The sequence below is a fragment of the Mchenga conophoros genome, linkage group LG23 (genome assembly GCF_057382185.1).
Source record: "Mchenga conophoros isolate Kocher_MC1m ecotype Shallow Benthic linkage group LG23, M_conophoros_male_GT1.1, whole genome shotgun sequence".
In the NCBI taxonomy this organism is placed as follows: Eukaryota; Metazoa; Chordata; class Actinopteri; order Cichliformes; family Cichlidae; genus Mchenga; species Mchenga conophoros.
In genome coordinates this window covers 51,542,418-51,568,821 of record NC_140547.1, presented here as the reverse complement: position 1 = coordinate 51,568,821, position 26,404 = coordinate 51,542,418, and the positions used below count along the sequence as shown (strand labels likewise).

The 26,404-nt window shown below is 41.9% G+C and overlaps 1 protein-coding gene across 2 annotated transcripts in view; it reads right to left on the bottom strand.

Annotated features, from left to right (window-relative positions):
• LOC146548292 (neuronal membrane glycoprotein M6-b-like) overlaps positions 1-26,404 on the bottom strand; it is a 50,877-nt gene that overhangs the window by 8,710 nt on the left and 15,763 nt on the right. The window contains exons 1-2 of one of the 2 annotated variants that reach the window (XM_085264067.1): positions 20,566-20,743; positions 1,458-1,644 (exon numbers count right to left, since the gene is read on the bottom strand). In XM_085264067.1, coding sequence (XP_085120193.1) covers positions 1,458-1,644; positions 20,566-20,635 — 257 coding nt within the window. In that variant the 5' untranslated portion in view covers positions 20,636-20,743. Of the gene's footprint in view, positions 1-1,457; positions 1,645-20,565; positions 20,744-26,404 lie in introns of those variants that run through there. The other variant, XM_085264068.1, reaches the window with a different exon arrangement.

Here is a 26,404-nt window from a genome sequence, read left to right as displayed (position 1 = left end):
TGTTTTCTCTGACTAGAGTTTGAACTTTATGATGATATGTAGACTATAGTGAAAGGTAATCAAAGACAGTTCTATCCACTAACTTATGGTTTATGAGAGCTTTTGTTATATTTCGGATTATTTTTTTAACATGTTTAAACCAAAATACTAGGGGGATTTGTTAGAGGTTTCTTTTGTGGGGCACATTGATGAGAGTTGTTCGCCATATTGGACAAAATACAACCACTGGTTGCTGGGGAAAGGTTTGCATTCTCTGATTAGCTGGTGTTTGATTATCGGAGGCTGTAATTGGGAGAAATCCATCACAAAGAGTGTGCTGCACCAAAAAAAACCCTTGTTGCTACAGATTACTGCAAATGCATGTAGTTTGCATGAAAGACGGTGGCTGTTATGGCCCTCTGCAACCCCTACTCAACTCAACTTACAGTGGCAGTGCAAGATTCTCTGGGTGTTTCCAAGGCATAAATGTCTATTATCTACACCTGACAAGGTGTGAATAAAAACATGCCTGAGGTTGGCTTAGTGTAGATGCCACTTTTTGCCTTTTTGCTTTGCGTCATGGGCTTTACAGTTTCATGATCACTCAGTGAATTAGTTGGCAAGTGTTTGCAGACGGGTCATGTTCAACATAAACTCTGGGTGATCACAGCTAAAGGTAATCACGAGGAGGTTCTTGGGTTTTGCATCTCTTTGTGACCAATTTCACCTCGTGGCTGCGAGCAACCTGTAGCAAATATTTATGGAATTAACTTTTCCTTCTTCTTTCTTTGCTTAACCTTAACCTGGTTTACAAATCCAAAATAGTTTATGTCATGTGGTTAGCAGTCATATAACTGCAAAACCTGAATAAATGAAAACAGAACTATACGGTCCATCGACTCCTTTTCTTTGCTGATTATCCAGGTCAGCATTGTGGGCCTAACTTAAGTTAGATAAAGATTTCTGAATACCTGACATTACAGAGTGTATAAGCACCCCAAGATTTATATTTATGTCAGGATCCATTTTAAATATAATCACCAAAAAATATATTTCAGTCCTGTGGGAGAAGATTAGGGCCAAAAAAGGGGGTTGGGGCTGGATTTTTGTTTTCCAGATTTTAATCTCAGATCCCTTTTTCCCCCCTTTCAGTGGCCCTAATCCTCTTCCATACAATTCTAACCTTGACCTTTTAAGTAATAATTTTCTGACTGTTTCTACCATGACCAGTTTACCAGTTTAAGGGTTCTAAGTTATGGCACACAATGTGGCGGGTTCTTCTCAGCAGATCATTGCAAGCATAATATCAGTAAATTCTGGTCATACCAGTTTTTAAGTAAAAGAAGGGGAGTAAGTGAAATACAGTGACAGGACTTATCCATGTCTAATCTTTTCCATAAGTGACATGTGATAAAATCATAAGTAAGAGAACGCCTTAGTGATGAACTACACTTGGATTAGAAACTCAGTGGACTTACACCACAGTGAGGGTGGCGTGGTCGCTAGATACCCTGGAGAAGTGATTCTCCAGCATGGTCAGAGTCCCAGTCAGCGCTACGTGGCCACATCCGCAGAACAGAGCCACACCTATGAAGCAGAGGATGGTGGCCACCAGCGAGGCATAGGGCACCCCGCCCAGACACTTGATGCAGCACTCGAAGCATCCTATAGGGGGAGACAAAGAGAGCCTGAGCCATAGGTGTTCTTTTGCATTTAGCTGCTAGAAAGCTTCAAAGACAGAAAGCTTTAAGGAAGGATACAAGAGCAAATAGGTCAGATTTGAAAGCACACACATGGCAAAATCGCAATTCAAATGTATGATTTTAATGATAGCAACGAAAGCTGACTGTGGCAACGTGACATCTCACATAGAGACTTGTTCGCCTCTGCTGATGACACTCAGCGCAACACTCGACGGGCCTTTTTGTCCACCGCTCTTTGATTTTTACTCAGGCAGAAACCTGCATGGATGTTTGCACTGCTGGGGCTGAATCAAGCGTGCACGCTTCAAGGGCTTTATGCTCATCTTTCAGAGCAGAACACCTCTCCATGTCGGGAATGTCGAGCGGCTAATCATGGCATCATTCACAGTAAGAGTGTGTTCACTTTGAGCTGAATATTACATGTAAGCTGTGCTACTGTACATGCTGTACATGCTCAAATCTTAAAACTACTTAGTTTTTTTCTTTGTTATGACCAACTTGCAAGATTAACTCATGACCTAATCTACATGGGTTTAAAATAAATTCCTATGAGCTACGTTATTTTTGTAGACCAGAATGATTACAACAGATTTGGAGTTCTTATGCTTTAAGTATTTGGGATTTCTATGCAACAAGAAATTGACAAATTGGACATTTTCTTAGGGCAGGCGGAAAACGACTGAGATTTGCCTGTGCCCGTGTGCATATTTTCCAGCTTTCTGCAGCTGATTTTGCCTTTTTTCAGAAGTCAAAAGAGAGTGATGAATAATTTAAAATTATCCCTTGTGCATGAGCAGTTTCTACACAGTGATGATGATGAATTAGTAAATTTGTTTTCCATTAACCGCAGCAGTGTGTGAGGCTCCCTGCATGAGTTATGGGCTTGGGAGATACAGGTGCTGCAAACACTGTGCACCCTGCTGCCTCTGCTCCCTCTCACAATCAAGAGGATAAGGACTGATGATGAAGAGGGCAAATAAAACACTGTGTTGAGCTCGAGAGTTCGAATCTTAATAACTCCTCGAATAAACCACGAAGTTACTCAGGAAAAAAGACAAAATGAAATGTCTTGTGCGTGCCACTTTGCTGTTTCCATGACAACCCGCTCCAACCGGAAGCTTTGAAGCATCATAATTTTATTTTCAGAAGTTTGTTCAATTCAGACATTCCTGTATGTGAAACCTTGGAAATGTGATTTATCACATTACGCGTGTTTCAGAACCTGCACATGAAGGTCTGCAGAGATCGGACGATCTATAGCTGACAGCCCCTGCTGCTAAAGTTGATAGCGAGCATTAGAGAATAACACCCTTCGTGCTAGTCGCAGCTCTTTAATGCATCTGACAGTTGATTCTATCAGAACATGAAATTCACTTCAACATCCACACAAGCCGGCGCTAAGACTCTCTGACAGCTTCTATCAACGTCAAGCTCAATCAATAGACTCTGGCAGGTGATGACACGAGGTGATAGCCTCCCACACAAAGCAATTAAACCGTACACTTGAATGCGTGCATACGCAGAAAGACACAAGACCATCTCAAGGTTGGCCGGAAGGGAAGAAAGTTTCACCAAAATGCAACAAGAGTGTCATTTTATAGTGAAAAAACCTTCTCTGCCACTACACAGTAGAGAGCATGGTAGGGTTGTAAGCTTGTGGACACTCGTTATTGATGAGCTTAAAGGAGCAGATTGGATTTCAGCCTCCCCGGGGGAAAGAATCATCAATAAAATTACTGCTGGGAGAAAATATACTCCACCATGCTGAAGCTAAATGTGGCGATTATTACCTTTTAAATTTAGTTATCACATTATATGTTCCCATTTAATTAAGTCACTTATATAATAAGCTAATTAACTTATAAATAACTTGACAAAGGAAAAACAACAATAGCACTTTGCTTCCTGAAATAGACCGGGGATTAGCTTTGACTTCCACGACCTGAATATTATAAATTGTGTTTTATTCATCCATGCAGTGGTGCAGCCAGATGGTAATGCTTATCTTTTGGATATTAATTTGTTCCAGACTTAAATTATTTAACAAGAGTGGATGATGCTAACCGATGTGACATGTGCTGGTGACTACTGGTGATCCCTTATATGCTTTCTTCACACCAAATCTTACTTGATTAATGCTTTAGTTGATAACCAAATGCCTTCAAAGCTAACATTTTAGCTTCCTCAGATTTCTTCAGGGTTTAGTTCTAAACCAAAACCAAAAGTTGACCTGCTTACACACTACACTGTGACTACTGTAAATGTTAGAATTTGAACCAGCCAGGCTTCAGTATGTTATCGTAGTTTGCTGTTGTTAGTATTGATTATTAGCAAAGATTAGCATGCTAACACGCTAAACTGCTGGGGAAAAGGTTTTCCTGCTGAACACGGGAATGTCACATTGACATGAGAATTTGTGTTTGCAGCTGATGAAGCAAACTTTCACTACCAGAAACATGATTTGTTCTATGCACAAGTATAAAAATGTGCACTTCCTGTCACTGTTACAGTTTAAAAGGAATTTTTCTTCTTGCGGAATTTAGAGTAAAAATCTCAACTGTAGAAACTAATAAAGGAAAAGCTTGCAAGCATCATTTTTAACTGTTACATATCTCTCTGTTATTGAAGGGTCTTTACCTTACAGTTTAAAGCACCTTTAGGTAACTGTTTTTATGATATATAAATAAAATTAAATTGAATTTAATTACATATCCTTACATATACGTAATGACAAAAAATGTTTAGTGTGACTTTTATTCCACCCCTTGAATAATTATAAAAAAGATTATATACATACATATATTTTCACAATTTAATAAACAGCATTACTTTACAAAGCTTACACACATTTTTAAACAACTTCTGAAATAGATTTTATGCACAGACGTCACACAGTTTTTTGTTTTTCTCTGATCTAAAAAGAAATGTTCACTCTGGTCAATGCCCATGTCCCTCTTTAAAAGCTCAGAGTCTACATCTGCGTGAACATAACTGAACCATAAGTCTAAGATGCAACTGCTCCCCTCCAAAGAGTGTTGCTGTTGATGAAGACTCTACGTTGCATAACGCAGCGGAGCCTCATTGCGTAATAGATCCAAATCCTATTAATGTTAATGAAGAAAACGGGCTGATGGAGAAGTTCAGCTGATAAGGCTGGATGGCTCTAAACTCCTGAGCCCAGAAGCAGGCCAGGCCTCAGGGGGCCTGCAATGGAGTCGGTGGTCGATACAATGACAACCAGGAGGTTTAAAAGCTGCTCTCGGCTGACACTTCATCCTGCTATAAAACGTCTGTGTCAACAGGCAATTTAGTGTGCAAGTCTTCTGACCTTTCTTTCTTTTTCTTTAATTTGGAAAAGAGAATAAAACCAAAAGAGACGTGATAACCCTGCTTTTTCAAATGCAAATCAAGAACTTCCGGGAGATATTATCGTCCAGGTCTATTCATGGATGTGACCGAGGTGACTTTGTTCATTTAAGGCAAATCCTGAGATAGCGTGATTGGATTTTAAGGCTTATATTCTGCTGTTAACTCTGTATTTTCCTTGGCTCCATGCAGCGTCATGGATGAATTCATAGGTTTCTTTAAACACTGGTCAGGCCGCTTCTTCTGGTCTGCCTCTGGCTATGACTGTTTGTCAGCCTCAGTTTAAAACTGCGCTAATGGGAAACAGAGTGGTCAGCTCAAGCCAGCCCTAATGGAAATCAATGGGCTATTCATTAGAGTAGAATTTAGGTGAAACACCGAGGCTGGCCCATCTCTCTTGGTTTATAGCTCGCTGCATCTATCTCTGCCTTCTTCTCTGCTCTTCGACTGAAATATGACTGCACGCCCATGCAGCACTTACAGTGAGCCAGCTGGAGTTAATCGCTGAGACAATATGTTACGCTCCCGCTACGATGCTGCATCATATATCACCTCAACAATCTCACACCAAGGACGACGCATCAGTTTGTGGGGACGTTTCACAGGCTGTCTGTGAAGGTGCCCCACCAATAAGTCAGAACAAAAGACTTTCTGCTAATATTGTCAAACAACAGAGCAGCAAATAATATGACAGTCAAAGCTGCCACTGAGGATTAACATCCCCCTACTGTTAAAAAGCTCGTTTTCCTTCCAAGTGAGCTGCTTCGGCCTACAGTGCAAAACTATACATTTGTGGCTGCTGGTAAGAGTTAAGAGAAAGGATGATAACAGACGCCTGCTCTTTTTGCTTTCTGCACAGAGCGAAGGCTAAAGACACAGGGATAGAATAAAAGAGTTGAAGGCAGCATAAAGTCAGGAGTTTCAGAAAAAAAAGGAAAAGGGTGAATGGAGATGAAGAGTGGCAACAAGATGGATAAAAGCAAGCAGAGGAACAAAGGGATGAGTAAGAAAAAGGAAAGAGAGAAGGAGGTGAAGAAAGGGAACGCGAGAGAGAAACAACAGAGAGAAGAATGAGAAAGAGTAAGTGAAAAGCAGTTCTTGGCCCCAGGGCCGCAAATGGCAGTTGCCATAGCAACGTGTTACCCGCGACCCAGTTCAGCGGTAGCGTAGTCCTTAGCAGCCGCTGCGCTCTTCTCACACGTACACTCAGAGTGATGTAGCCTGAATCAAAACCCAGAGATCGGTGCTTAATGGAAGTCAAAACAAAAATAACAACCAGCTGCAGGACGTTAAAGCAACTGAAGCTATAACACAGGAAATACGGAGGGAAGGCAATCTGGTTTACTCTAAAGTCGCTTTTTGGGAACTGGGTCAAACAGAAATTGCAAGTAAGAATAGTATACTGTTAGTACATGCCACAAAAAGCCACATAGACTGCTGATGTGGAAGTATCGTGCCCCACTCACACATGTTATAACTTGTAACTATTATAACTACTGACCATGATAAGCTTTCATGGTCTGAAGTTACACCTTTCATTAAGTGATGCAGGAAATTCAGCTAACAGATGCTTCACCAGGAACTAGTTAAAGCTTAGTTTTCTGAAGTGGACGTACGTGAGATGCTCGTCTTCATGTGTATTAATGACAGTGAGTGAAAGCTGGCAAGCCCCCAGTTTAGAAAAGCACGAGCTGCAGCAGTAGATGTGCAGCCTTAAAGAGTATTTTAAGATTTTGAACATTTTCACAGTTTTGCAGTCTCTTATGAAGGGAAACTGAAGCCATTATGTTCTCCAAAGATGTCTCTGACCAAAACAGCGCCTTTTCTCCAACAAATCATGGGAGTTGACAGTCAGCTGCTACATCTGTTTGTGTTACAGCGGGACATTAATGTGGATTCATTCGAACTATTTCACTATTTCAGCACATCCTTAAATCGGATACTTGTGAGGTAAAAGTGCCTCTATCATCACGAAAAGCTTGAAAGCTGGTGATGTAAAAACTTCCACTACCCACCATTTGCCTACTGTCAGTGTAAAGCAATGCAAATATTTTAAAAGTGGCATACAGTCCAAAGTGGGGCACACCTACCACCATCAACTGCAGCTAACACAGCAATCAACAGGAGGTTTCTGGTGCAGCACCAACAATAACCAGCAAAGAGTTGCCAACTGGTAATACACCAAGAGTACACGTTTTCCCCAAGGAACCACAGGTTATGAGGGTTTCACCAGCTGGTCGCTAGGCCCGTGTGGCTGAGGCCTTAAATATTTAACAACAGTGGCATTTCTTCATCCTCATTTCAGGTTTTCTGAACAGTTAGCCTTGTTTTAGAACCAAAGCCTTATTTTTTTCATCAAATTCAAACCCAAGTCTTATTGGACAAGAGAGCCTTTGAGGCTCTTTGACTGGATAAATGAGGCCTGGCACGCAATGGATGTGGTTGGAGACAGAAGCTGTCACAGATTGCTGACATCTTTTGTGATTACGCTCCGCTTCCTGTCAATCACCTGACACCCACGACACAAAATGAAGAGCGTTTGCTATGAAATAATCCCTCGAATACACTTCGCATTATAAACTTTGTCACATTTTGTAGCATTTGGTTTTAATAACAGACATCTAAGTAGGTATGAAGGGAAAAATAACTGAGGTCAATATATCATTGTTTTCTCAGTCGGCTACATCGATTTCTGTGCTTCTATAAATCAGATTTAAATATAAACTGAGAGTAAAGGTGTCCCACTGTCCTGATAGTTAATGATTTGCCATAAACCTAGTGGCACAGCATGATTATCGCCAACTGTGAGTGCGCACAGTGCATCTGCCAGGAATAACAGCGTTATTAAAGCTTTGTGAATATTTCAGCGGCCGATCTGGCCACTGCCTGAGGCTCCATTCAAATTTAGAAGTGTTGTATTCATTATGGGGCAATTTCCTCACAGTGCATTATGGGTAGTTTCCCACAAGAGAGAAGAGAGTGGGAAAGGTGTGGGAAAGTGAAGGAAGAAAAAAGAGATGGGAGGGGGGGATGGATGACTGCGCCTCCTCTGGTGGAAATAAAAAAAAAGCCCCATCTGCTCAATGGCTGCAGACTCCCGGCACAGCCACGCACAAACTACAGCTTGGGAGATTTCCATTGTTCCACTTTGTGGAGAGGGATAAAATGTTCTTCAGAGCTTCTTCAAAACTGCAAAAGAGAACATCAAAAGCGCAGCATTACGAAGTTCAATTTGCTTTTTCTCAGTATTTTCTTTAACCAGTTTTTTCCACCAACATTATTCACTAAATCTGGGAACACGGCTACATCACCGCAACAAAAAAGAAACATGAACAGTTGGATAATCAGCCTGGTTGTAAGGAAGCCAACAGCTAGGCCAGATTATGCACATTGGCACAAAGTTGCAAACGCTGATTGGTTGCAACCATTGTGATGTGCCAGTAATGTTCTGGGTAAACATTTTAATAATTCTGACTATACAATGTTAGAAAAAAATTACCGTGAGAAATTCCTGGAGCCCAGACAGTTTTCTACAAAGGATCTGTCTACACAACAGCAGCAATGTCAGTCCTTTCAGTGTCTACCTGTGATTGAATCAAGCACAGTGCTCGGTGTGGGCCATATGCATTTTGTCTGAAGCCATTTAAGTGGTTATGCAGATAAAAATGTTAAAAAGCAGAATTTAGGGTATATTTCTTGCACTTTTAGCAACTGGACTGATCAAAAAGACAGCAGATGATAAGCTGTCGTGGTCCTGAATCTAAAGATAATCAGTATACTGTGGCGTAGATGCAAATAGAAGCCAAAACAATTACTCACTGCAATTAATTTTAATCAAATTTGACTAATATACTATAAACAGGACTATCTGCATTCTCTCATCTCTGTAATAAAAAAATAATTATCTCACGGATTATCTGGCAGGTTATTAGCACATGCACAGTTGCTGTATCTGCATGATTCGTCAGATGCGTCTTCTGCAGACCGTTCTGTGCAAAGAAACAACACGAGAATACTCATTTTGTTTTATTTTCTTTCGATTTTCTCCTCATTTTGCCTCCATCTGTCAAACGACACTTTGAAGTTGTTTTCGGTCGCTTTTCAGAACAATAAGAAACAAAGCAGCACATAATGGTTTGCCCGCAAAAAGCCTGTAATTCACTCAAAAAGTTTCACTTATTGCTCAAAAGAAAACATTTGTTTCCGTGAACAAATCAGTGTCAGAACCTTGACAAATGTACCATCCTGTCAGTGCAACAGAGTTTAAGTGTGTGGTGGTTAGAGCCACTGCCAAAGCAAACAGGTCCTGGTTTCAACCCCAGGCTGGGCTTTCCGTGTTGAGGTTGCATGTTCTCTCTGTGCTTTTGTGGGCACAAATCCTCTAGCTTCCTCCCACAGTCCAAAAACATGTGTGGGTCAAGTGGTGTTTCTAAATTGGGTGAGCATAAATGTCTGTCAGACTGGCAACCCGTCTTTCCACCCCTTGACAGCTGGGGTGGACTCCAGCTCCCCTGCAGCTCTGAACTGGAAAATGGATGGATAGGGCTTTTCTGATGAGGGGTTTCGTCTTAAATTAGCAAGAAGTTACATATCACCTGTGTGTGGTAGAGCAACTATTAGACATCTTTCATTTTTGTTTTTTTCTTTTCAGCATCCCGATGACTTGGTCACATCAGGTCATGTTTGCAGAAAAACAAAATATGCAACTGGCTTAATCATTGTGCGTTAATGGACTTACCCAGAAGATGTCTGAGTACGTTCAACTGAGAAGGACATGAACTTTAATATGTGGAAAGTGTGGACTCCTCACAAGCATTTGCATTTAGTTCAAAGGAATGATAAGTTCCTGATGTTGGAGATAGTTTCTGATCTTTTGATTTCTGTTCTGAGGAATATACCAGCTTGTAGCTGATTAAAAGGACATGCTGGGGTTTTTTTTTGCTGTTTTATTTCCCACGGTACATAACTGACCCAAATCTTGTGTTTGTGAGAAACCCTTGGCTGATTTTGCAGAATTACGAAGGGCCACAGGGTCAGCATCTGCCCTGGCGTAACTGAGCTTTATGGAACGTGCGACGCTCAAATCCCGTTCTCGGCACTCCGCTGCGTGATCAATACTTTTTTATCCTGCTGATCTGTGCCGTGTTCATTCCCCTGCAAAGCTCTCTCTCTCTTTCAGCAGTCAATCTGAGCTAAACGCTGCCAGCTGGGAGAGAGAGGGAGAAGCAAGTCCCAAGACACACATAGCAAACACACTTACCCATGTTAAAATAAATTCTACAGAAATGCCTACACAGATGGGGCGCACATGAGAGCGGATGCTCACACAGATGTAGAGCAAAACACACAAACTGTCAAAATCAGCTTGTTGCCAGTTTGCATCCAAACCACCACTGTTGACACTGACGCTTCCAAAAAGGGGACAAAAATAATGAGCAGCATGAAGTTTAGGACCCCTGATTTATCTTCAGGCAGTCACGTCATTTGGAGCGTTTCATCGCACAATATGATGAAAGAACACTGTATTCCTCTGGGGCTATTTGGCATAATGAGGCGAGTGCAATTAACATGCACAGCACTAAAGGAGTTCATTTAAAAGCACCTGCCTTAAGCGTGCAGTGACACGATTTAAAGCCTGATGGCAGATAGTTCACTGACCTCATACCCTGTGTGAAAACTACTTAAACCGCTCTCCATTGTCTCCTATCGTCTCGTATGCAGAGGCAGGGTCACCTGTCCTGAGCCACCGTCTGCTGGCTCAGTGGAGCGCAGTCAAAGCTATTACTTTGAGTCTTGTTCCACCAAAATGTAAAATGGCCCCTCTGGCCAGAAGTGCGGTGCCATTGGAGTGAATGGCTCAGCGGTTACGCAACCAACTTGGCTAATGTCACTTTCCCTGAGACGTCAAAGAAGTCAGTGGCCCTCCCCTGGCCCATTCGCCTCTCCTCCAACTCGATGTGATCATGGAGATTCACTTTCAGCCGCCTCAGGGACTCTGCACGTTAAGTCTGTGTGTGTGGCACAAAAGCACCACTGAGCATGAACTTTAAAACATGAGCTACAAGTCTCATTTAGTATAACACAAAAGCACGTTCTGCGGTGGCTGACTTCACATAGTTACATCTCTTATACATATAAAAAGAAAAGGCTACGAGATGAATCGTACATAAAAAAGCAGGACTGAGACTCTTGCCTGAAATCGAGCCACAGAATGACCTACACGTAACTCCGGCGAGTCACTTGTTGATGTCAGCTGTGGCTAATGATCACAAGCGCTAATCGGCGTCAGGAATTTTATTAGGTATGGATGAGAGAAGCAGATTGGACATCAGTGGGTGATGGACGGGGGCCAGAGGAGGTTGGCATCACTCAGGAACAAGACATGCTGCGCCAACCTGCCACTTGCTGCTAGTCATACACTCACTGCAGTCTGGGATTCAAACATAGATGCAGCGTTGGAGGGTGATGTGTTCAGATTACAGTTTTTTTGCACTAGCAGGGGTATGTGTTTCCAAATTCTAGCAATCTGTTGCTTCTTGCTAGGGCAACACAGTTATAGACATCAGCAGTTTGGGTGTAATTTTGTTTTTAATTTAGTCCTCAGAATGTTAGAATTAGCGGATAATGTTGGTTAATGTTGGCATGATTGTGAGGCTAATGCGAGCTAAGAGGTCCATCTTCCACAGTAGGAAGTAGCTAGCTGTCTTAGAAAGGCCTGCACCTTCACTAATATTTACACACCACTTCGCATTCATTCATTCATTATAATTAATCTGTGGTTCTCTTTCACAGTCTGTGTTTTGACCCCTCATCTCAGACCAATTGTACCAGCTGGCTGCCACTCACTGCTTCAAGTGTTTGCTCATAGAGGGTCGTGTGATTGTTGGGGTTTTCTATCTATTATTGTAGGATCTTTACTTTAAAATATAAAGCGCCTTGAAGCAACTGTTGTTCTGATTTGGTGCTGGTTAACTAAAATTGAACTGAACTGGTGTTTGTGGAAGAACTGGCCCTAGTAGGACCTCATCCAGGGAAGTTCTGGGGGATAACAAGGTATTTAATGCGAGGTAGGTAGCGTACTTTAGAGTAAGAAGAAAAGCTAAGAATGGTAGGATGTATACTGTCAAACATCACCATGAAAAACATAATATTCAAGATGCAGTCGGAACAACAAAACCAGTGCAACCATGATGATGATGATAATGAATTTTAGGGTTTTCCGTACAGGTTTTTGGGGCAAGAAATTTAACTGTGACTCCCAAGATCCATTTTAGGAAGCAAACATGGCATTTACTTAAAAGACCAGTTTACAGAATAGTTGCAGACAAACTGTCTGATGACCAATTTTATGACACACATGGGAGGACGGCTCCATGCTTGTTTATGCCAAATTCTGATCCTACCATCTGAATGCTGCAGCAAAATTTGAAAGTCATCAGACCAGCCAACATTTTTCCAAACATCTGTTTTTAGGAGTGACACCCAGCATGCTCTTCTGCATGCCTTGGTTGTAACAAGTGGCTATTTGAGTTACCTGTTGCCTTCCAATCAGCTTGAAGCAGTCTGGCCATTGCCCTCTGACCTCTGGCATCAACAAGACATTTTCATCCAGACACCTGCTGCTCACTGGATATTTTTTCTGGCCATAAACCCCAGAGAGGTTTTGTGGGAAAATCTCACCAGATCAGCAGTTTCTGAAATACTCAGACCAGCCTGTCTGGCACCAACCACGCTCAAAGCCACATAAATCACCTTCCCCCAAGTGCTAACTTCATAGTCATGTTAACTGTTTCTGAATGCATTAACTTGCTGTCATATGATTAGCTGAATGAAATTATGGCACATTCTCAAGTTTAGTTTAGTCATTTTGGGCAAATTTACACGCTGATGTAGAAAAATCTCCTAAATCACCTGATGTCCATATTTTAATAATTAAAAAGACTGGACCTGCCACTGTAAGTCACACAATAAAAACTAAGCTGAAATGAGTTAACCCACTCCAGAAACCAAGTGAAATTAAACTAACAATATCAAAACTCTGTTGACATGTTGTAAAACACCATGCTTTCTTTTTAAAACTCCTTTGTGACGCAGCGAATACAAAGATTCCTTTTAAGGTGAGAAACAAAAGGCTCTTTTAAAGGGAGTTTCCTCAGTGCAGCGCGCTTTCATGCAGACAATAAATAGCAAGGCACTCTAACACGACATAGTCCTTGTTTTGTGTGTACACACAGAGATCAGAGCCAAATAAAAAAAATGTGACCACAGTGCAGGGACCGAGAGTAAGAGCACAATGGTGCACCACACGGTCTCGCCCACATGTGTGTCCAAAAATAGAGCTTTTCCTTTAGTGCAAGCAAAGCACTGACACAGACATTCCCCTCAACCACTCCTGGTCATTGACACGTAAACAAATACAAGCGCACACACAGACACACACACACACATATCCAGATGGAGGCTGACAGCATGCTTTGGGCAAATGGCTTCAAATGAGGAACACATGAGCCTCTCTCTGTGTGACGGCTTTCACATGCTCCCACAACCTCACACACCTCCGGGGCGGGAGGAGGATAGGCGAAGGGTGTGTGCGCATTAGTGTAAATGTGGGAATGAGAGAAAGGGAAAAGGACAAGACAAAGAGGAGAAGAGAGGAGACAGAAGAAGCAGAGGAGAGAAGCAGAAAAAAAATTAATGACAAATTAATCGGTGGGAACAGTGAAGATGCCAGAGCACGTGGGGTCAGATTTGTCAGAGGGATTTTTAAAGCATGTAAAGACAGAATCACAAGTGTAGTTTGTGTTTTGCACAGAAAAAAAAAGATTTTCCTTTAGTTTTGCTGATTCCTTGCATGCAACATTGACCTGATAGCACAGCAAATCACCAGCTACATAAAAATGCATGTAAAATCATCCATTTATGGATATTTTGAAGCCTCAACTTTGGCATCTTTGACTATCTTGAGAGGATCTGACTGAGAAACGAAGCACACAGGACGCTTCTGTGACAGAGAATCACACGGTAGCCCGATCTGAAAGCAAATGCTGCGATATTGTCTATTTGACTAAAATGGGACCATATTTTCATGTGTCGCCAAATACAGAGTTTAAACTGGTGATAGAGACCATAACCCCATAAGGAACATTCCTGCTGTGACATTAAATCAAGTGGGAAAAAGAGTCATCTTCCCATGCACTTCTATTCTTTTTGCAACCAGAGGAGTCGCCCCCTGCTGGCCATTAGAAAGAATTAAGGTTTAAGGCACTAGCAAATAAGATTTCACTTTTTAAAAGACAAACTATACTTCTTAAGTTTTTCTTATTTGTCTTTGATGCTTATCTATATAAATAAATAAAGCCTTGAATCACTATTAATGTAACTTGTCCTTGTTTTAACCCTGTAAAGCCTGAACTATGAAATAAACTGAACTTTCTGACAAATTTAAAATAAAAGACATTAACTGCCAACTTGCATGTACAAGTTTGAATTAGTATAATTTTTGCTACTTCAGTGGCTCTAAATGTGTCTGGTTATAAAAAAATAAAGTCATACTGATGATGTAGAGGTCTCAAAAATTCATATTAAATATGATGCAGTTGGTGTTACAGGTTCATATAATATTTTTGGCATTGATGAACAAACAGATTAAAAGTTCACAAGGACATAACTACATATAGTTGATGTGTGGGAGCTTTTTTCTTTTTTGTCTGCCATAAAAAGCAAGTGAAGGGAGTAAAAGCCTTAGTGAGAGGAGGCTGTTTGTAACAAAGTCGAGTAGGAGACCGATTCCAGCTCAGGCGAGTCTGTGCATTCGAGTAGACGTGGGTGTGTGAGAGAAAGAGCGAGGTTTGCATTTGGCTGGACTGTTAGGTGTCAGCTCCCAGTTTAATGGTGACTGAAACACTGTGTCAAAGCACCGATAAAGGAAGCAGCACCTGTAAGCATGGCTTACACCAACACGTCTCAAAAAATATTCATATCAATGTAACTTTGGTATATCGTGACCTGAACTTTATCTAATTTCTACTTTGCAAGAGAGAAAAATATTGGGATGCTCCACAAAGCCGCTGAAGATAAATGCGTGTAGGCCGAGTGATGAATTTACCAGTTTCCTGCCCTGAAGACAAATATAAGCGCTGAATAATGAGTGGCTTTCTGGTAAATCTTACTCCTTCACAAGTGTGGAGAGGAAGCTTCTTAAGATTTATGTGTATGTGTGGGTGTGTGTGTGTGTGTGTGTGGCAGCAGAGCTTTGATTTGGTCTGTAAAGTGGATTACAAGCCAGAAAAAGACTGAACACAGGCGGCATGCTCCTTCAAAAAAGGAGCAAAAATCTCCATTGGACGTATATTTACTTGGCAAATAAATCCTCTGTTGGTGCTTTACATCCACACACAAATAAAAAATGAGAGGTCAAGAGAGGAGCCCAAACTTTTTAATATGACATTAAAGAATAGCTTGATCGAGATGTAGTAAAGACAGCTGGGGAGAGAAACTACCCCGATATTCACGAGAAGCACAAACCAAATGTCAGCAGGGAGAACAGCCCCGCCCGGCTCCTCACCGCCGCCTCACCTGATTGAGGATCATCAAACAGAGGTTGGCCTTTAAATTCAAGGTGTCAGCCTGGGCTCAGCTGGACTGTAGCACTGAAGCTTTTTTTCTCCAGTGACCCCTGTCTGCCCCCCCCAAATATATACACGTATAAGGCCAGGATGTCATCACACCTCACAGTGGTTATTTTCCTCTTTGTGCAACCTTGCTGTCACTTTATGAATAAAACTGAAGCACATTTTCAGATTGTTACTTTTGTGATGTAAAAATGTGTTAAAAATGAGCAAATTGGCATTACTGGCACTGCCTTTACTTGGTGCCGGATCCATACAAAAAATTTGCAGTATCACACAGTCTCTGATTGGATGCCCGGTCGATGGTCTTAGAAACCAGTTCTTACTGCATCCTGGATGAGCTTAGTGCAGCAAAGCAGCTCTCTACCTGCAGCAGGGCCTGCTTAGACTGACTTTTCAGCTCAAAGAAGACTCCTAGAGCAGAAAGAAAACTAGTTAAGGTTGCTCTGGAGTCTGTCGACCATGGGGCGAGAGATTCTCTAGGAAACATGTGACAGGAAGGGCCAGGACTGGTTGTTTAGCGGAAACAGAACTTTCAAAATAAGAGTGAAAGGATTGAAGTGAATTGATTTGATTTAAAATAAATTTTATTTTTTCCTAAAATGAGCTGTCAAATCTGGAGAGATTCTCGCTGGCCTGGATTCTAGGCAAGAAAAGGAGCGTTTTGAAATTCACAAAGACATGCAGACCCTTCAGTCTGCTTTAGCGCGAGAGTCTTGTAAGATTCAGAATTTTTAAATGCAGATGCGGGTAAGACAGCAGAAAGCAAAAAAAAATAAAAAACAAAGCCTGATTAAGAGGAACTCGCTTTGTGCTTCAGAAGCTGCAGCAGCAGCTCTGCCCTTCCATGCAGAAAATTCGACTAAACCTGTATCCTTCCAGACAATGATGTAATCTCTTACGGTTCTGATCTGAACATCATAACCAAAGACGGCGAGCCGGCACTGGGTTATGTAAGAGCAGGCCTGCACGCACACACAAGCAGGAGAGGGAAGGACGGTGTGTGTGTGTGTGTGTGTGTGTGTGTGTGTGTGTGTGAACAGGCCAAGCATTTACAACAAAGGGCAGGACAGAAGCAGCAAGTTGAAATGCGCTCAGGGGCACTTTCAAGCGCTTAAAGCCGCTTCAGGGAGTCACATTAAAGGTAAAAAAATGTTTTTAAAAAAGAGATGCTTGCTTTCGCTAATCAAACTGTCTCAGCCTAATGAAATCTGATATAATTGCACCTCAGAGAGCACAGATGATGTCTTGTTATCTGAGCTCAGAGCACCTCAACGCACAAACGCACACGCACAGATTAGAGATTATAGGAAGCAATCAAGCAAAAGGATCAATCCGAACCCACCCAAACACCACCCGCCACCCACCCCCTGATTATAAACCACGTCTGTGTTCTGTGTTCATTTTCCAGTTTGTAATTACTCTCAGCGAAATGTCACACAGAGACCCTGCAGACAGACACAATGAAGGTTCAATTAAGAACAAGACTCTGTTTGCCATGATTGGCTAATGGAGCTGAAGCTAAGGGAACATGTAGCTAATGGAAGCAAGTAATGTGAAGAGAAATAATCCAAAGTATGTGCTAAAATATCATACTTATGACTCAGTTCACTTATAATATTCTAAGAATAACCAAAGCTAGACACACCATGAAAGCCAGCTGCTTCACTGCTTCCTGTCTTCATGCTAAACGCTAACTGACAGACTTGACTTTGGCAAGAAAGTTAAAAAAATTATATCTAACTACACATCCTCTTAAGTACAGAACTTTTGAGCATGAAACTCAAAATATTTACATTATGGACAGATTTTTAAATTGTAATGTTTTCACTTTTTCTCTGTTTGTCGCAGAAATGATCCTAAAGACATACATACTGTATATAAAAGATGGACTTTGGTTAGCATAGTTTTGGAACGGATGAGAAATGGGTGGGTTTAACTCAGGCTCAGAAGGATGCTGTGTGCTCATTCAATAGTAACTTGTCAGTCACAATGTAGAACCCACTCAAACATATCCTTCTTGGTCATCTCTTTGGACAGAAATAAGGGGCTAATTTAAAAAATGAGCATTGTGCTGTATTCAATAAAACTTTAAATTAGTGCTTGAGCCCATAAACTCATGAGAAAAAAATTTCCTGAGGTCACAGATCAAGGCAACAAACGGCAGTTTCCCTTTTGCCTTTTATACAATTGGAATTCCATCAGAGCTGCCCTCTGCTGGCCGTTAGAGAGAATGCAGGTTTAAGACACTTCGTAAATCTGTCTTTTATGTACAGGTGGAAACGCCTGCTATAATAAGAACTATCACAAAGATGCTGTTCAAGCTATTTGGCGGGAGGTGGCTGTCTCCATTGGGGTGGAGGCCCCCATTGCTTTTGCGGTGTATTCTATTAGGTAGCACTTAGCATTCATTTAGATTTTCACGAAATGTGTCCATGACATTGAGTGGATGTTACAATGAAAAAAGTGTAAGCCTCTACAAAGAGAAGAAACTCTACTTTCTGTTGCTCTTGCTACAATTTCCTGTTACCCACGGTGCCACAATGGATGTAACCGCAATCAGCTGACATAAGCAGTTCTTTAATCAGTCGTTTAAAACTAAACACGAAGAATCCGCTGCAGAAATAGGAACTCAAGCATCACAATTTAAGCACAAATCCTGCCTTGAGCCTCCGACTGTGACACCAAGCATCTGGGATTGTTTAAGTGTTTACTCCAAACTTCGTACATGTGCTTCCTGATTCAGAAATGCTGGCACACACGGACACAAGCGCCTTACACGACAGCGCTCGCCTTGTTGCCCCAACTTTAAGTCTTCAGCTTCTTAAGGGATGCTACAAGCTTATGGTCACATTCCAGATGTCAAAGGCACACACAAAATGATTACACCAACAAATAGGCCATCCTCCAATCTGGTCTATTTTGGGCCACTGGTGTAGGTGGACTTGGTTGCGCAACATCACACCTGGAGCACAGCAGCGAGGCTGCAGAACTGGGAGAAAGCAGCTGTGTTATAATGTCGCTAATTCAGAAAATAGTCATTAATGAATTCAAGGGATCTATCAATAGCTATAAATATGGCTCTCTATCTTTAGAGGCCTTTAAAGAGGCTTCGCCCACTCTCTCAGCTGAAGTCACACAAAAGGCTCTCATTGGACATGGGCGTGCGCGTGACAGGATGCCTTGGGAGAAGATGATGTAATATCTTTTTGAAACATTACTGTTGAGGGACACCCCACGCTTTTGAACTTTACGTCACAGACAAACGGTGACCCAGCAATATCACTGAGACAGGACCAAGGAATAAAATAGAGTTCCAGCAAAACCACATAAACTTACTGACAGAGAATGTGCTTCTAGTTTGATTTCCAACTAGGAATAAAGATTTCCTTCCAAACTTACCGAATCCAATCTAATACTAAAAGTACAAATGTAAATATTTGCTTCCAATCTAGTCATTTTTAGCCGGTTTTCAAGCATAAACACTTCATTTTAAGATGGGTTCACACACAACTGTGAATGCAATCTGCAGAAGACACTGCATGGCGCTGTGAGGTGAGTGTCTGTGCAAAGCCCTCCGGGTGTATGCACTCTGACTTGGTGTCACCTATCCTCCTCTCTAAGGAGGCCTAAGGGCAGGATGTCTGATCAGCTGAAACACAACCCTTCCCCAGGTGTAAACATAAAAAAGGTGTTTATCTTTAAAACACCCATCACTGACTAAATTACGACTTACACCTCAGACTGTTTGTGCTGCACATTCACATTTTAGTAAGTCTATAATCACCAGGGCCTGTTTTCAGCTGCCCCCAAACTGCAGGATGTGATTTTTACTACCAGGCCACAACGAAAACAAATCAGTCACATCCACTCTGTATGGATGTCGAGTCCTCCGACGCACAAAGAAACGCCTACACAGAGTCAGTATGAGCAACAGTTTGAGCACGATTTTGAGGGGAAAAATATCTAATTGCTTGCTTGTCTTTGACAGGTGACAGGCTGTTTGCACATTTGCGCCTGTAAATTAATTCCATGTGCATGTAAAGGTCTAAATGTATTTTAACCACTGATGGTGTGACATACATTGTTGCATTTTCATTGCATTATATAAAAACGAGCATGGCGCAGGGGTCCAAATCGGCATGCGTGCATCACACAGAGGCTCTGTTTCCAGTGCGCCTGGGTTCTAAATGATGGACGCGACCATCTTTTTGCGCCAACAGGATCATTGATTGTTTCGTAGCCTCCGGTTCGTCTAATAAAAGCTGATTTTTTAATTATTTTTTTTAAAACAACAACAAATAAGAATCTCTTCTATATTCGATTAATCGCGCTCCTGACAGTTCAGCCCTCATGGAGACTGCCGATAACAATCAAAGCGGCTGCGGCGGGAGGATCCACCTGGCGGAAAACAATAATGCAGCCGTGCACGGCGCGCGGCCCCGTTATCAGCCGCTCATTAGGCAGGAATGAGCTCACGATCGTGCAGCAACGCAAAAGCAAATTGGCATTAATGCATGCTCCATAAAACCACAACGAGCAACCTTCCCGAGCGCATCAAGCCGCCCACCCCCTCATTGTCTCCCTCCTGCATCCGTCTCCCCCCCCCCCCACGCACACACATTCTTTGAAATCGCAAACCAAGACGTTAAATTGCGCTCGAAACCGCGCGAAATAATCTCGATCACCATATTCCCACGTCGCCAAATCGCCCTCAAATAGGTGTGCGGCCGCAGAACAAAAAAAGCCATGCTATTGTGTCGCGCGCAAGCGAGAAAGCCATTGCAAGTAGGTTAAACCCGCTCGCGCTGGCGCAGACGCAAATGTCTCCAAAGACAGGGGGAAAAAATGCCAAAAACGCGCAAATGCCAGCTGCGGATTGAGCGTACCTTTGCTCTCCTGCCCCTCGTCCTGAGTCTCCTCTGCGTTGGACTCCATGGCAGGCTTTGTCCCGTCCATTATTTTAGGGGAATATAGTCTCCTTGCAGGCTACTTGCACTTGTACCTTACAGTGTGTGGATGATGGAGCCTATCCTGGTGACTGGATGCTCTCTCTCTCTCCGTCTCTCTCTCTCGTACACACCCTCCCTCTCTCTCTCCCGCTATCTCTCCTTCTCTCTGTTTAAGCTCGCCACCGTCTCTCTGTCTATATCAACAATCCAGTTTCGAAATGCAAATGCACACGCATCGGTGTTACAGAACAATGCCCCCAAAATAATGGCTGCCGACTCCCTTTTTGGCGCCCAAAATCATCCTCATGATGTAAATTACTCTCTAAATATATTTTGGTGACATATTATTGCAAAAAAAAATTAATAATAATAATAAAATCTTGTCAGACTGTTTCATCTGTGGATTCCTGTGATTTTGATTTGTTTTATTGTTTGCTTGGATAAGGACAAAATGTGCAGGTGATTTCAATATGCAAACTCACGAGTAACCATGCAACCACAACCACACACACACACACACACACACACACACACACACACACACACACACACACACCGCCCCCTCTCCATCTGGTGAGCTAAGAGAGAAACAGAGAATGAGGGAGGGAAGGAAAGGATGGAAAGAGGCAGAAAGAGGAAGGGAGGGAGTGAAGAGGGGAAAAGAGGGAGATGCTGTAACAGAGTGTAACTGTGTGAAATAAAAGTGAGCAAGAACCTGAGCAGGAAGGCTGGGAAAAGGGGGTAGTGACTGATTTTCAGCTTTCTCTCACATTGAACATCAGTTATTTTAACACTTCTGAGCAACCAGCCAGCTCTCATTAACAGCCAGCACACTTGGTTGTGTGTTGCATAATGGTTATGTTTCATTCAAAATCAATCTCTTGCTTTCCTCTTGTGTTTAAGTAGCTTCAATTAAACTCATTTGAGCTCTGACCGAACCATCTTTGACCAATTAGAGCTTCCGAACTGGTACAAAGCGACACGTTCACCTCTGCATTTCACTGCTGATTAGTTGTTCCCACAATCTAATGAAAAACCGATCAAGGTGGGTCCTTGAATCCCAGAGAAATGCCTACAAAGTGGGGGTGTTTATGCAAAGTGGGGGTCGAGGGAGTGTGTTGTGCAGTTTTCATCATTCACCCCATTTTCTAATAATAAACACATCCCCAAACAATGGGACACCATCTGTCCCGAATCCTCTTAAATAAGATTTTAATTTGAGCCCACGCGTCCCTGTTTTAGACAAAGCTCAGCTCACAAAAACAGTTTAGGAAATCCCCCCTCACCCCACCCCACCCCAACAGCCCCTGATGTTTTCATCTAACAAAACATCAGACGCCAGAATGGCTAACGTGACATATATGACATTTAGTGGGTCCATTCACCCTGAGGGTTGAAATTAACACCCTGCCCTGCACCATATGCTAGAGGGTCTCCAATCACACTGACTTTTTGACATTTGAATGGCTCTAAGCACCACGAGGAAACCTGAGCCTGCTGCATAAATGAATGACCACCCAACGAGACACCACGAAAACATGTAGGAGTCAAGGGAGTTTGGTAAGAAGTATTATTCCCTTTAATGACAGCACACTTCAGCACCGGAGCCAGATGATTAGTTGAGCTTCTGCCATACGAAAACATGTAGTTATCATAGAGCATAATTATTTCTTTGTGTGGTCCACAAAAAAAAATAAATAAATAAAAATCCACAGTGATACAAAGGCTGTGAATAGCTCCCATAATGATTCATCTGGAGTTTTTAATTAACAAGTTAATCATTATAATTTCATGAAGGAAACTGTTCTGCTCGAGAACCTGAAACAGCAAATGTTTGCCATTGTTGCTTAAAAAGTGAGAGAAAATGAATGGATACAGCTTTAAAAGGGAATTTAGACACAGAAATACAAAATAAAAAAATCAGCAAAAAACATTTTAAATGAAAGGAAAGAAATGAGCTGAATTACCATTTTTGCGCAAACTTCCATAAAAAACGGATCATGTATTGGCTGAAAATTACCAGTAAATTTTCTTTCTTTCTTTTTACAATGTAGCCAAAAAAAAAAAAAAAAAAAAAATCCACCTTAATGACCATCAAGTGATTATTTATAAATAAATTTTTGCATTTATTGCCCACTAAGCACTGATAGTTTGAGGCTAAAGTCATCATCTTGTTAAAACAAAGCATTTCCCACTAAAGTCAGTAGAAACAGGATCAGCAACAACCTTGGCAAATGTATCCAAATACCTCAACATGAAGCTTTTTTCTAAACAAATTTCCCTCCGGACACATAATGTGAAATTACTGGGCTGCTATGCTTAAGTTGGCCATTTATATTCACTGTCAAATTAACCAAATGACTTCAGTTTAAGTCTGGGGATTATTCCTTTTCACTTAGCTGTACTAGTTGCCAAGCACTACAGTCTATGCAGTTCTGTAGTCCATATAGAACAATGAGAGCTCATACAATGAGGATATTGAATAATCAGTAAATGGTATAATTCTGTTTTGTAGTTAATTTGATCTGTAGCAAAACACAGTCATGCGTTGGGACAAAAAAAATGGAAGAAAGGAGGGAAGAAATGCAAAAGGACCGAGTCACACAAACTCAAACTGTCAGTTACCAGGCTGGAAGGGTGAGCTTCAAGTCCCATTTTTCTCTCAGAACCCCCATAATCCCTTGCTGGGTCACACAGATTAAGGACTTGTCCACAAGATGAGATACAGTGCTTCCTGGCACTCTTCACGATCACCCTGCCACACACATGCACATGTGCACGATGTTAAAAACACACACGCATACACACACAACATGCCGTTTGGCGTTCCAGAGACGTCAGAAAGTCAGAGTCCTCATAATTCCTACCAAGTAAGGCGCAAAAAAACTGTTTCTTTTTATGGTGGAATTCCAAGCAGGATTTCTTAAGACAGAGTTCTTCCAAACTTCTCTTACTTCACCTCACAGATTATTGTGTAACATTATTAAGTGTGTGAGTCACAGAATGAGCCAAAACCTTCACAAATGCAGCTAAAATCTGTTGGTGGTTCTACAGCATGAATTCATTGTTCAGACATTTCACTAAAACAACCAATTGGGAAGATTACCAAAGTCAGCAGGATCTGAAGAATGAATATTCTTCAGATGAATTGCCATGTACCAAATTACATGGCAATTCATTTAAAATGAAAGGAAAAGGGTGCACCAACTGTGCCATGTTGCCATCCTTAGAGTCGTGCTCCTTTGTACTGAACTGACTCATCAAAGGGATGCATACTGTGTTTGTGTGTTTGGGGTGGCAGTCAGGTATAGAACTGTGCCTCTGTGTATTATTGTGAAATGATTAACAACAGAGTGAGACTAGGACTGTAGTTTGGACCCTAAACAGTGTGCTTGTTTCTGTGGGCATGCAGGGAAATGTCAGTGACGCCAGTAAATATTTAAAATGCAAACTTTTGAAGCCCGTGCTCAGAAGTGACCCATGCAACAGCTGATTTTGGAAAATATCCAACATCTAGGTCATTTTAAAGTAGTTGTTAAGCTTGAAAAAAAGCCTCTGTGCTTCTGCAGCACTGCAGAAACTTTCTTATCTGCCTGCACAACTCTCTCAGTCCATTAAAGGCAAAGGCATGAGTGCCTGTCGACTGCCTGTCTTCCCTCATTAGAACGACACAGAAGGGAAAGTGGCGCTCAAATTGGGTCGTACTACAGTAACGAGCACACTGCAGCTCCTTCATGGGAGCAGATGTGCAGCTAATGTTGAATAAAAGAAGGAAGAAAAGGAGAACGCCGGGCCTATGAGCGCCTCTGCAACGATAGCCATGAGCAGCTTCAAACTGACTTCAATCTAAATATTTCTACACCATCGTGATACTCTGGAGGTGGTCACATCCTCTTTATCAGCGCAGTCTCGTCTCAGAGTGATACAGGCTCTGCTGTTTCCATGGAGATGGGAAACACTGCCGGCAGGCTGCAGTGATTGAGATCTTTTAGCGATCCTATCAGTTCCTAGAAAACTTCTCATGTGGCTGTGGCTCTATGTCCCATCAGCCAAAACTTAAAATCTAATCAAGGAGATAACCATGACATGAAAGTTCTCAGTGTGCTATCAGTAAAATCGTTTCTGCTCCCACGACCAGCTCAGCCGAAGGCTACTGTTGATGACATGCAGCCAGTGTATTGAACGCTTCCTGTTGTTGTGAGGAAGAATCATCTTGTGCACTGTTAGAGTGCGTGTAAATAAATAAGCAAGTTGTCTAGCGTGAATCACCCACAAGACGCTTCGCTTCTTCTGAGTGCACATCTGTAAGTGCAGCAGGAAGCACACTTAACCACATTTATGGAGAAGACTGAAATCTTTGTACAACTACATGATGGATTAGAAGAACTTTCCCAGAGATGTTCATGATCCCCAGAGGATAACTCCTATTGACTTCAGCAAGCTTTGTTTTTCATCACCACCAGTAAAGGTTAAAATATCAATACTACAGTCTAAATATCAGGAGAGCAATTTGATGATTGTGAAATTTCTCAACAACTGCTGGATAGTTCACTCTAAATTTCCCCATTAGGAGAAATGTTAATAACTTTCTGTCTGTGAAGGTTCTCAGTCACCCAGGTCATCGTAGTCAAAGGAGCTTGCAAAGAAAAGCGTCTGGACTTCTTTAAGCCAAAACACAGACTTAACAATGTGGTGTATGCTGTATAGTGCAGCGAGGAATGCCCAGACCTCTACATCGGAGAGACCAAACAGCCACTTCACAAGCGCATGGCACAACACAGAAGAGCCACCTCCACAGGACAAGACTCAGCAGTCCATCTGCGACTTAAGGATAAAGGACACTCTTTCGAGGATGCCAATGTTCACATTTTGGACAGAGAGGACAGATGGTTTGAAAGAGGAGTGAAAGAAGCCATCTATGTCCACTGTGAGCAACCATCTTTGAACAGAGGCGGGGGTTTACGACACCAACTGTCTGCCATCTATAATCCAGTTTTGAGATCCTTCCCAGACGCCTTAACGCCCACTCACATCCTGGGCCATCTGACCTCAGGAAATCACATGATAAGGTGGGGCCAGGTTTCACAATGAACACACCCGAAACTCTGGCTGATTGGGACCCACACCCGCTTTCACACCTTGGCTCATGTGATTAGAGGATCATCAGGGGTCCTTTGTCCCTCTGTGGGGGGAAACTCCCACTAGGTTTATATCTGGGACTCTCCACCATTTGACCTTAGAACTGAAGAAGCTTCTCGGATGAAGGTGAAACGTCTTCAAGCAACTTAAAGAAGTCCAGACGCTTTTCTTTGCAAGCTCCTTTGACCGGTAATAACTTTCATTCAGCATCATTGACAGGTCAGTGTTCTTTAATTTATACTGTACTTTAGTTATACTAAATATCAGCTATATCTTGTGTTTATTCATCATCTTGCTTTCCATTAGCATGTTAATTCGGAATTAGCATTTGGCACACACCACTTCTGTGTTGTGAGCTAACAGAGCCATTAGAATAGCTGCACAACAGTTTAAATGCAAGTTGTTAAGATTTAAGCTGTATCCACGTAGGAAGTGATCAATCATCACTCGTCACATAGAAACTGAACATTTAACAGTGTTTCCTGAAAACCCTCTCCTGTCTGATCATTTCCTGATAACATTTACATTTACAATTATTGATTACACAGCGGTGGAGAGTAGACTTTATCAAAGTAGATGTCTTTCTGAAAGCGCTGTAACTAAGTTTAAGAATATAATCCACCCACTGTTATCATCT